This window comes from Procambarus clarkii, chromosome 7 (genome assembly GCF_040958095.1).
Source record: "Procambarus clarkii isolate CNS0578487 chromosome 7, FALCON_Pclarkii_2.0, whole genome shotgun sequence".
In the NCBI taxonomy this organism is placed as follows: Eukaryota; Metazoa; Arthropoda; class Malacostraca; order Decapoda; family Cambaridae; genus Procambarus; species Procambarus clarkii.
Window position 1 is genome coordinate 33,472,767 of NC_091156.1, and position 12,739 is coordinate 33,485,505.

A 12,739-nucleotide genomic window follows, 5' to 3' on the forward strand; every position below is an offset into this window, starting at 1 on the left:
ATACTTATTATAACCTGTGTATAGAGCGTAATAACAGCAAAACTCTTTGTTTATTGTTTTCAATGCTAGTTTCCTAATTAGATTTCAAATGATTCATTCACCTCTCTAAACACCACTGACGTATATTTACATACTTTATTTAGGCAATGTATGCAGGCACACATTCATTCATTCACGTAAAATAACGAATAAAATTGATATAGAATGTACTATAATTTGCAAAGCGACCAACCACCAAATGTCATTGTGAAAGTTAGTTTCATAATTAGCTTTGCAATACTTCATTTACCTCCCTAAACACCAACAATGAGTGAGTATTTCTATACTTGATAAAAGCAATGGATGGATTCCGCACACATTCACATATATTAAGCAATGAATTTGCTATAGTACCTACAGTACTCAGACTTCTCGAATTACTTACATCTTATTATATCTTAACTTTGTGTTCATTCAACAATAGAGTCGTTTTCCAGGGAATGACGTTATGTTAGATGATGCATCGCCTCGCCTCGCATGGCATCGTATCGCATGGCATTGCATCGCATCGCATTGCATGGCATGGCATTGAATGGCATGGCACATGGCATGGCGTCTCGTCTCGTCTCGCCTCGCTCCACCCAGCCCCGCCTCGCCTCGCCTCACTCCACCCAGCCCCGCCTCGCCTCAGGTTTGTGAAACAATATATCAACCAAAGTGTTAGATGTGAAAAAAAAAAAAAAAGAGAGTCGTGATATATATACAAAAATGTAATAGTTGGCGCGTAATAGTGCTGTTCGTTTTCTGTTATGGTATCAGAGAGAAAACGTCTCCTATTTATATTATTTGAGGAGCGTTGGCGATAACAGGCCCCTTGCACTTCTAATTCGTTATTGTCCTTTTCAAAAGCTGTAGCTACCTTAAGACACATGACAAACGGAGGCTTTTGTATTAGAGTTGAGCGCTATACTCCCTGGCCAGGAGCGAATTCGTGAAACGCCACACGAGTCTGTTTACTACTTCGCTGCCAGTTACATATTCACTATTCATGAACGAAACCATGCAACCATGCCTCCTATCGCTTCTCGGCCCTTTGGCTAAGATCAATGTGCCTTGAGCCAGGTGCTGGAGGACGAACATAGCCTATGTTCACATTGATTGTGTTGTCGTCCGCACGCCCGTTTTTACGGAGTTTAATGGGGCAACACAATCAATGTCTGTCTCTGTCCCAGCCACGGCCTCGTGCTTCTGTCCCTTGTGATGGATCCACGACGGCCCTCGAGGCTGACGGTCCCGTGGGTGGAGGAGGATCAAACCCTGCAGGCAGCAACCCAGGTCGCTGCCCATAGGCAAAACCCACATTACCCACACCACACCGGCCGCCTGAATGATGCTCCAGGGACGACGGCGGGACCCGAGGTCGACCTTGGTGAGTCGGCCTCAGTATTCAAGATGGACCACGACTCGAGGACGACTGCCTGCCCTGACCCCAGCGATGTGAAAGTGGAAGATGACGACTCCAGTGACGATGACTGTCTGGTGATCGACCTGGACGAATCGGCCGCATGGATGACGACGACCGCTGGCCACGAGGTCGCCCTTGGCGAGGCGGCCTCAAGGAGGACCATACTCCCCCACTCTGGGGTCAGTCATGGGAGGCTGGGTCGGAGTGGGGTCGACGCTAGAGGCAGAGATGCGGGGGTCAGCGCTGTGAGACTGACCCATTCTACAGACAACACCGAGGTCGCCCTTGGCGAGGCGGCCTCGATGTAACAAACTAGGCTGTTGTAAGAATTATCCAGAGTGGTTTATCGACAAAAGAGAACGGGAACCTGAGCCCGCGTGGTGACCTGGGGACCTGACCCCAGGGAATTCGCGGTGAAAATAACCGACGCTTTGTTCATAGCTGCGTATAATGAATCATCCTATAGTATTCAGTAATTTAGAGAAATTAGCCTTTACTCATTTTGTATTAAAATTGTATTGTATAATAGTACTGGGTACAATATCAAGAGTATTCTAATTATTGAGTTTAAGTCACCATCAGTGATGTCACGAATCAGATCTAACTTGTAAGGCGGAGTGACCGGCGGTCATAGGTCATCAGGGTTGACATGTCTACTATTTCTCAAAGTTCAATTAACCATTTTGGGGATCGGGAACAGCTCTGCCGTTAGATGTTTGTGTAATTTAATTTCAGTAAAATAATTCAACCAGTCTGGATCAATTAAGTACAACAGAGGTTAATTGTTATAACTTAAACCTTGCTAGTAACTTGGTAGAACTTTGACTAGGCGGAAGGATACAATGCTCTAGTCTGGGGTAGACCAGACAAGGAAGAGATCAGTGTGGAGACAAGAGCAACTGGGAGAGGCCAACCATCTTACCTCTCCCCAAGACCAGCCCAACATCTTTAGCTGGTAAAACATAGAGGTATAGTTGCTATTGTTATGTATAAGACTAGTCAACTCATTGCATTCAGGTCAAGTAGGGAGTGTTAAAGTGACAGGGAGTGAACATATTTAGATTTTGTCTTAGTTTCTTTTAATAAATTAATTAGTTAATAATTTGCATTTTATTATTTCCATGTGTTATGTGAACTTGTCCTGGTCACGTGGTCCACACGAGGCAGAGTTGTATTGGGCGCCGATTCTAACATCGAATCGGAATTCATCATTCCTGTCTAATTAATTCCACACTTAAGAACTCTCAAGGTCATCGGTTATAGTGGGGATCAAGCCCCAAGGTTGATTAATTAGCGTGATCGATCCAGACCTCGATCATTGCTCTGTGTTACTGGTCTGGTGGTGGCGGCGGAGGCGACTCTAGGGTTTTGCTCATAGCCTAGGTCACGTCATACGGGTTGTAGAATCCTAAGTCGGTCAATCGTCTTATGACCACGTGGCGTGGAGTTGGCTTTGGTAAAAGTTTTAGAGTCCCTTGGTAGAGAATAAAAAGTAAGAATACGGGTAGAGGGCAAAGAAGGAAAGATAAGTAGAGAGAAACCCAACCCGTGTTACATCGAGGAGGACCATACTCCCCCGCCCTGGGGTCAGTCCTGTGCGGCTGGCTCAGGGTGGGGTCAACGCGCGAGGTGAGGCTACCCCGTGACTCTACTAGCAACACCGGGGTCGCCCTTGGCGAGGCGGCCTCGAGGAGGACCATACTCCCCCACCCTGGGGTCAGTCTTGGGAGGCTGGCTCCGGGTGGGGTCGACGAGGACGAGGGAGTCAACGCAGTGAAGCAGGCCCAGGACACACCAGACGACGACGACTGTACCGAGGTCGCCCTTGGCGAGGCGGCCTCGAGGAGGACCACACTCCCCCACCCTGGGGTCAGTCTTGGGAGGCTGGCTCCGGGTGGGGTCGACTCGAGAGACGACGGGAAAGAGGCCGGCGCTACGAGGCCGGCCCATGACGCTACCGGACGCCCCGAGGTCGCCCTTGGCGAGGCGGCCTCGAGAGGGACCCCTGTTGGGACCACCTTTGGCAGGACGAACCCGGGGGCCAGCAATGTGGAACTGGTCCCTGATGTGACAACCATCACCAACGATGCCAGCCCCGAGGACGACCCTGGCATATGGACATCATGGACGACTCCATCCAGGACGCCGTTCTACAGTTTTACATCTGGGGTCGGATTCAGCGACTTAATCACATCAGCTCCTGGGATCGGCTCCAGCGACCTGACCAGTAAGCCCAGATTAGCAAGCGCTCTCCACCTGAGGTCCAGCTCGACGCCTGCGGATCTGGGGGTCGGCACCAGCGACGCAAGCCCCGGGGTCGGCTCCAGCGACACTAGCCTTAGGACTGGCACTACCAACAAGCACTTGAGGGCTAGTGCCTGCAATACACCCCTGAGGGCAGGTCCTGGCAGTGCCAAGACATCCACCACCAGGGCCGACCCCAGCGACGACCCCCAGACAGCCACAGTTCCGGAGACTGGCTCGGGGGTCGGCGCCAGCGACACTCGCCCAGGAACCGACTCCACCAGCAAGCCCTGTAAGGCTGGTGCCTGCAATGCACCCCTGAGGGCCAGCTCTGGCAATGCCAAGACATCGACTACCAGGGCCGACCCCCAGACAGCCACAGTTCAGGGGCCTGTTTCGGGGGTCGGCGCCAGCGACGACCGTGACTTCTGGGATAGCCCTCTCTCCCAAAGGCCCCGGAACAGGCGATACATAAGAACATAAGAACAAAGGTAGCTGCAGAAGGCCTATTGGCCCATACGAGGCAGCTCCTATTCTATAAAAACCCAATCCCACTCATATACTTGTCCAACCCGCGCTTGAAACAATCGAGGGACACCACGTTACACAGCAATTGGTTCCACAAATTAACAACCCTGTTACTGAACCAGTATTTAACCAATACTTTCCTAAATCTAAACTTATCCAATTTATACCCCTTGTTTCGTGTTCTGTCTTGTGTTGATATTTTTAATACCCTATTAATATCCCCCCTGTTATGTCCATTCATCCACTTGTAAGCCTCTATCATGTCACCCCTAACTCTTCGCCTTTCCAGTGAATGCAACTTAAGCTTTGTTAATCTTTCTTCATATGAAAGATTTCGAATTTGGGGAATTAACTTAGTCATCCTACGTTGGACACGTTCAAGTGAATTTATATCCATTCTATAATACAGCGACCAAAACTGAACTGCATAATCTAAATGGGGCCTAACCAGAGCAAGATGTAACTTAAGAACCACACCAGGTGTCTTGTTACTAACGCTTCGATTAATAAATCCCAGTGTCCTATTCGCCTTATTACGAACATTCATGCATTGATCCTTTTGTTTAAAATTCTTACTAATCATAACTCCCAGATCCCTTTCGCAATACGACTTCGCAATCTCAACACCATCTAGCTCGTATCTTGTAACTCTATCATCATTACCTAGCCTCAGAACTTTACATTTATCAGCATTAAACTGCATTTGCCAATCATTTGACCATTTCAAAACCCTATCTAGATCAACTTGAAGTGATAGTGAGTCCTCCTCCGAATACATTTCCCTACCGATTTTCGTATCATCGGCAAATTTGCAGATGTTGCTACTCAAACCTGAATCTAAATCATTTATATATATTATAAACAACAGAGGTCCCAGGACAGAGCCCTGAGGTACTCCACTAACAACATTATCCCACTCTGACTTAACCCCATTTATACTAACTCTCTGTTTCCTTTGGAATAGCCATGACCTAATCCAAGTTAATATAGCACCCCCAATACCATGAGCTTCTATTTTTTTAATTAGTTTTTCATGTGGCACTGTATCAAAAGCTTTGCTAAAGTCAAGGTACACAACATCACAATCCTTATCACTATCAACTGCCTCAACTATGCTGGAATAAAAAGTTAGCAAATTTGTTAAACATGAACGGCCATTTGTAAAACCATGTTGCGACTCATTTATTAATTTATGTTTTTCAAGATGGAGACGAATTGTATTTGCAATTATTGATTCAAGTAACTTTCCCACAATAGACGTTAGGCTAATTGGCCGATAGTTTGACGCAAGTGATCTATCTCCTTTCTTAAAAATTGGTACCACATTAGCTACCTTCCATGACTCTGGCACTCTGCCTGACTCTATTGATTTATTAAATAAGGTAGACAGTGGCTCTGAAAGCTCCTCTTTGCATTCTTTAAGCACCCTGGCAAACACTTCATCAGGCCCTGGGGATTTGTTTGGTTTTAGTTTTTCTAATTGTTTAATTACATCCTCCCTGGTAACTGCTAAACTAGTCTACCTGTCCTCATCCCCACCCACATAGACTTGTTCGGCTGAAGGCATATTGTTAAGTTCTTCTTTAGTAAATACAGATATAAAATATTTGTTAAAAATACTACTCATCTCCTTGTCATTATCCGTTATTTGACCTGTCTCAGATTTTAATGGACCTATCCTTTCCCTAGTCTTAGTTTGATATAAATGAAAAAACCCTTTAGGTTTTGACTTTGCTTCCTCTGCTATGCGAACTTCATAGTTTCTTTTTGCTTTCCTAATCTCTTTTTTAACATTTCTAACCAGTTGTATGAATTCCTGTTTTAACCTGACTTCCCTATTCTTAATCCTTTTGTACCAAACTCTCTTTTTACCTATAAGGTTCTTTAAATTATTTGTTATCCACTTTGGGTCATTAGTATTCGATCTATTCAATTTGTATGGTATACTACGTTCCTGTGCTTTGTTTAGAATATTCTTAAATAAGTTATATATTAAATCCACATCGAAATCCCCTTTTACGTCACCTGTCGCTGGGTTCATGTCTCGCTCAAAGACCGGCCCACACCCCATACCCAAGACTTTCCAATCTATTTGACCCATTCCAATCTAATTGACCCATTCCAATCTATTTGAATTACACATTCAGGAGAGTCCACAATGAGTCTGACGACAGTCAGGACGCCCAAACAATGAGCCAGGAGATCAACGGGCTCCTGAACCAAGCGAGATTTTTTTTTTTTTACATGCAAAGCATGCAACTTAAATACAATAAAAACAACACAGAATACAGAACAGAACAAAAGAAAACAATAGACCACTGGCCAGAAGGGCCGACAGCATTTCACAATAAACCACAAACATGATAAAGGCATAGAAAAATACAGCATACAACAAGGCACAAAGTAGAATACAATGGCAAACAAGCAAGCACAGTAACATCACAAAACAAAACCATCATAAAACAAAACATACATCAAAGGCACAACAGGGAACATAACAGTACAATCACAATACATACCAAACAAAACATAAAGAACAAACACGTACAACAGGTAAAGCACGCCATAACAAACGGAAGGCAAAACAAAATGGCACAACCGAACAAAGAGCACTCGCCAAGAGCCTGAAGGGCACACAATATGACATACACAAGCGCAAACGACATCCACAACCGAACACACAAATACACAGGAACCGCACACCCACCCACCAGCCATACATGGAAAACCTACAACATACACCGGAGCACGCAGGAACCGGGAAACAAAACCCACCCCACCCACTCACACACACACACACCCCATCCTCACCGCACACAACAGGAAACACAGAATACACAGAAATCATTTGCGAGGAACAGTGTGAGAAATGTACTCCGGGAAAACAGCGGAAGGATACGTCACCTTGTATGCCTCCCAGATCAAATCTTCAAGGTCAGTAGGGTTTTTGATCCCCCTCTCCCGAGGGGGTATCATAAACTCAGGAACATCGATATCGGGTGGCATCGGCCAACGCCCGAGGTCACTGACGCAAGTCGCATAACGAGGCCGGGGAGCGCCATCCACGCCCATCGAGGAAGCAGACGACACTGGAGAGGCGGCCCTCGAAGCAGACGACACTGGAGAAGCGGACGAGGGCCGCCGAGACTGCCACGCCGGCGCACACATAGGAGCAGGGGCCGGACGACGAGACTGTAGCACCTCCATGGATACCGCAGGAGACACAGAAGAGACTGCTGGAGACGGAAGAGGCGGCAAGACCGCTGCCGAGGAAGGGGCCACAGTACTCTCAGAGCGAGCATCCTTTCTCAACACCATCACCAGGCCACCCCGCTCACCACCAACCACAACAGGGGGAACCACCACCCACGAAGAACCGGAGCCACGCAGGCGATGCACCTGAAGCAGGACCCTCGGACACCAGACCAGGAGGGGAGGCCGAAACGCCGGCACCGGCATCCTCAGGCAAGTGTACCTCCGCCACCACCGTAGTGTGCACCACATCCGGAGCCACCCCACCGTCAACGAAAGGACCACACTCGTCGAAGTCGCCAACTTCAGCCCACGCAGAAGAACGCCGGGAACGCTTAGGCTCGAGCCGCTCATCATCAGACCCGGAGGCAGACTCAGCGACCCGCGCAGCACTAGCCGGGCGAACCGACGCACGCCGCAGTACGGCAGCCTCCTCAACCACACGGGGCACCAGGCCAGGCACAGAAGGGAACGCTGGATCCACCCCAGCTCCCAGCACAGCCGGAACAGACGGCGAGGGTGCAGGGACCGGGACAGACACAGCAGAGGAAGAACTGGAAGAAGGAGCCCGAGCAAACTGCAGTCGAAGAGGCTCAGGGACACCAGCCGAGCAGGCGGAGCACTAGGCGAGGACACAACCTCCGGAGAGATGCGGCAACAACAGGGGGCGCAACAGGCGGAGCAACAGCTGATACAGAGGGCACCTCCTCAGCCGAAGAGACGTCCACACCCACCGAATCATCCCCCACAGGAAGGGGCGAAAATCCTCCTCACTGAAGAGAGTCACCGGTGCAACAGCAGGCGCAGAACAGTCAGCAGCCTGATGGCCCAAAAGACCACAACGATAACACGTCCGCGGCTGGCGGGCGTAAAACACCCAACGTTGTACCCCATAAGGCGCACAGAGGACGGAATATCCGCCCGAGTCTCATGCCCAGGGTACGAATGTTAAACCTCACACCCTTAAGAGGACTAGAAGACACCACGTTCACCCTCACACTAACTACCGCGCCAAACCGGCCGAAATACCCGTAGCAGAGCCTCTGGAAACTCCAAGGGAGCCCATGCACACTGTTGTAAGTAAGTGCACCACTTCTATCTGAGAGGGTGACAGTGCCCGCACCATCCGCAGGGTAGTGTCCGCCCCTCGTATTGCCGAGAAAATCGCTATACGCCACCTCCTCCATGAACTTCACAATCGCCCTACGGGCCGTTACCAACTCGACCCCATAAATCGCAAACACAGGGACAGAGAGCATTTCACAAGCCAGGGTAATCTCCGGGTAACCACCCGCACAGAGAACTCTAGTCCACAGACTGAGCCCGGACAACAGGGGGTAGAGGGACCCCCATCGTAACGCCACGTCAGCACAGGCGAGCAGAGACACACAGAGAACGACATTCAACAGGATCAAGACAAAAGGTCGCCACCCCAACCCAGCACCTGAACCAGCACCTCAGCGCCCTGATACCCTACCCCCCACCCCATTAACCCCATCCCTGAACCTGCACAACCACCTGCCTCACCTATTCCTTTCTCCCCAGTACCATCCCCCACCCATCATCCCCAGCAATCCTACCCCTTCTCCAACGCCCACAGCCTCACGGACCCCCCCCCCCCCATCACCCATTGTGATACAGGTTCCTTTTCCCCAACATCCCTCTCCTACCCATCCCGATCCCCCAGGGCCTGAGGACGAAGACCGGGCCTCCCCAGAGGCTAGCGGCGAGGATAACAATGATGACCAAGGGTGTGATGAATCACAAATACACGACAACGGTGATGAGGCAGTACAGCTGGAACAAGAACAAGACGAAGCTGACCAGCCAGAACAACAACCAGATGAGGCAGCCCAAGATTGGGCACTAGAACCTTTACGCTCCACTGCTGGAATTGCTACGCTCCCCGGACTGGGACGAGTTCTCAAGCCTCCTGAAAGAAATTACAGAGGCGGTTCAAGCCCACTGCAACATCCGGATAGATGACAATAGACCAGCCCCCTCAGCCATCGATGTCAACGACTGCAAGGCGATCCAACGCCTTTACAGAAGAAACCGACGAAGGGCAGTAAGGCTGATCACATCAGGGGAAAGTAGCCGTTTGATATCCCCTGTGAGATCATAGAGAGGCACTTTTCGGAGGTGTTGGCCGCTCAACCACCAATAGGAGACCCAGTAACACTCCAATCCATCCCTGAAGCGCAGGAAGATCGCGCCGAAATTAACCTGGACCAATCAGAGAAGGGGAAGTGGAGGTCAGGCTTATGAGAGCAGAAAACAGTGCCCAGGGAACGACAGAATCACCTACAGACTGGAAGCAGGCTGACCCTGACTGTAAGGTGATCGCAGCGATCTTCAACATCTGCCTGCAACAGAAGAGATCCCCCAGGATTGAAGACGTCACGGACCATCCTCATACCCAAGGATGGTGACCCACAAGATTTCAACAACTGGCGGCCTATTGCCCTGTGTAGAACAATTTACAAGTTGTATACAGGAGTCCTGGCTGCACGACTAAGAAAATGGATTGAACAAAATCAAGCCCTCTGCTCTGCGCAAAAAGGATTTATGGCCTCAGACGGGTCCTTGAGCACAATTACATTATCCAGCACTACCTTGACGAGGCACGTGACAGCAATAAAGATATTTGCATGGCGTCACTTGACCTCACAAACGCCTTTGGTTCCGTACCCTTAGAGCTCATAGACGCCTCCCTCACACGGATGGGCATGGGAGCAGACTTTGTACGGTGATCCAGGGCATCACAAGAGGAAATTCCACCAAAATCCAAACTGCGAGCGGTGAAACGAATGATATCCCGGCTGACTGTGGGGTCAGGCAGGGATGCCCAATCAGTTGCCTATTATTCAACATCGCCATTGAACCAATACTGAGGACGATCATCAACGCCGGACTACAAGCAGACCCAGATCTCAAGCATCCCTGCCTTGCCTACGCAGATGATATAACCCTGCTCTCCAGGACAGCGGAAGGCCTACAGAACCTCATTAACATCACCTCTGCAGCCTGTGAAGAATTGCATCTCAAACTCAACCAAGGAAATGCTCGTCAATGCACATGTCTGGGCGACAACCAAGGGGAATGCGAAACTCCATATTTACGATAGGGGAATTGCAAATTTGCAGCAGACAAGATGGGGAGGAAACCAAATTCCTAGGCAGACCAGTAGGTTTCCACCTCCTCCCGAACGCGAACGCAATCGAAGAGTTTAAGCAACTAGGCGTAGCCATAATGACAAGCAAATTGGCTCCCTGGCAGAGGATCGATGCCCTGAAGTCCTTCGTCTTCCCAACAACTGTGTTCGCCATGAGAACTTGGCAACTGAGAAAGGGAGATTGGCAGGAACTGGATGACCGACTACGACCATTAATAAAAGAAACCCTATACCTGCCACAGCGGGCAACCAATGGATACCTGTATGGAAAGAGTGCAGCAGGCTCGTGCGGCATACCCCTCGCCGCAGAAGACTCTGACATATTCATCATAGACTCGGCATTCAAACTGCTCACCACGCCGGATCTAGAGACGAGGAATAATGCCAGAGACGACTGCAAGAGAGTAACGTCACGAAGAATTCGCCAGGAAGCCACTCTAGAAAACGTGTGCCAGTATCTCTCAAAAGACGACTTGGAACAGAGACCCTCTGGACATGAGACGCTCTGGTCAAGAGCCCGCAACTCGTCGGGAAGAATGAAAACCAAGTGGTCCACAAACGGAGATACGTTGGAAGTCTGCTGTGGGGAGAGAACCATGTCTCACAAGGAAAGAAGGTTGGTCGCAAGGAACATAAGGAACCATCACAGAGGCCTTCGCAACGACAGCCTGAGAAGCAAGCCAGATCAGGGGAAAGTAATGGAGCAAGTTGGGAAAGAGCGAGCCTCGTCCGCATTTATTAGAGATGGGGCTTTCACCACCTTTGCTGACTGGCGTTTCATTCACAGGGCACGTCTAAATCTTCTACCTCTAAACGGGGCCCGCCGGTTCAACATCAACGAGGACCAACGGTGTAGAAGATGTCGCCACCAGAACGAGACGCTACCCCATGTCATTAACCATTGCCTGAGACTATCAAATGCGATGATCCAGCGACACAACGCGTTGGTCGATCGCATCCTGAAGGCCTCGGAAGGAAGACACTGGAAAGTCATATCCACTAATCAACAAGTCCCAGGAACGAACAATGTGCTAAGACCGGACATTGTTCTAGAGAAGAACGGAGAGGTGATGCTGATTGACGTCACTTGCCCCTTCGAAAATGGACCAGACGCCTTTGCAGAAGCAAGACTGGGAAAAGAAGAAAAGTATGCCGAGCTAGCAGCGATAATGAGACGGACCTACAGGCAGGCCACAGTATATGCCTTCATTGTAGGATCGCTCGGGTCATACGACCCAAAGAATGACAAGCCAATGAACAGGCTGGCCTCTAGAAAATACCAGAGGCTGTTCAGAAGGCTGTGCGTGAGCGACACCATCCGGTGGTCACGAATGATGTATATAGAGCACATCACAGGCGCCCGCCAATATTAGTTTACATGTCTGTACCTTTTTCTCATTTCAGGAATTTATATATATATCACATCTGTTTTGAGTTTTTTAATGGCACACAGTATGTAACTAATTGTCATATTCTAAAAGACACGATGTAAATAAAGATCCCATAATAACCCATGTATTCAAATGTATAGTGTAATCTATGTAAACTTATGTAAACCATTAAGCAATTTCCACAATATGTACCCATGCACCCTTGTGAAGACACAAGGCTATTGTAAACACTCTGTAAAACATTCTTCAATAAAAAATAAAATCTGTTCTTATCAGCTTAATATCTGATACGATCCCCATGTGGGATCCTCGATATTAAACTGATTTTTGCAACATGGCGAAGTGCTAGGAGCTTGCTCCACCTTTGCCGCGGATCGGCCCGGTATTACAGTACCTCTAGGATCGGTCCACTCCCTTCGGGGAGACCAAAAACAACCCTATCAACTAGTCAAAATCAAGTAGGAGACGATGATGTTAATTGGTTTGTATGTACATTAATGAATCGTGTTAATTTGATTTGCAGTAATTACTACACCAGCCAGCATCGTATGAGGAAAAAGCCTTGGAGCGAGCAGCAGCAGTGAGTCGAGTCCGGGTTTGATGGGTCGAAGCCAAACAACTGCAATGAGTTAGAGGAAGGTAAGGAAGGAAGGAAGGAAGGAAGGAAGGAAGGAAGGAAGGAAGGAAGGAAGGAAGGAAGGAAGG

At 48.9% G+C, this 12,739-nt stretch overlaps 1 protein-coding gene and 1 non-coding gene across 2 annotated transcripts; both read left to right on the top strand.

Annotated features, from left to right (window-relative positions):
- The first annotated feature begins 497 nt into the window (after window positions 1–497).
- LOC138357991 (uncharacterized) lies at window positions 498–9,454 on the top strand. Its single transcript, XM_069315361.1, has 4 exons — window positions 498–670; window positions 1,212–1,748; window positions 3,055–3,980; window positions 9,156–9,454. Exons 1-4 carry the CDS (start codon window positions 498–500, stop codon window positions 9,452–9,454), a joined length of 1,935 nt encoding a protein of 644 aa, XP_069171462.1.
- A 2,806-nt stretch (window positions 9,455–12,260) lies between these two features.
- Window positions 12,261–12,450, top strand: LOC138358433 (U2 spliceosomal RNA). The gene has a single exon (XR_011225366.1). It is a non-coding gene; the product is annotated as a U2 spliceosomal RNA (small nuclear RNA).
- The last annotated feature ends 289 nt before the right edge of the window (window positions 12,451–12,739 follow it).

Coding starts and splice junctions, on each gene's coding strand:
- LOC138357991 (XM_069315361.1), top strand. CDS start 498: ATGCATCGCCTCGCCTCGCATGGCATCGTATCGCATGGCATTGCATCG. Junction 1,749..3,054: donor CTTGGCGAGGCGGCCTCGAT/GTAACAAACTAG, acceptor CGGCTGGCTCAG/GGTGGGGTCAACGCGCGAGG. Junction 3,981..9,155: donor CGACTCCACCAGCAAGCCCT/GTAAGGCTGGTG, acceptor CCGATCCCCCAG/GGCCTGAGGACGAAGACCGG.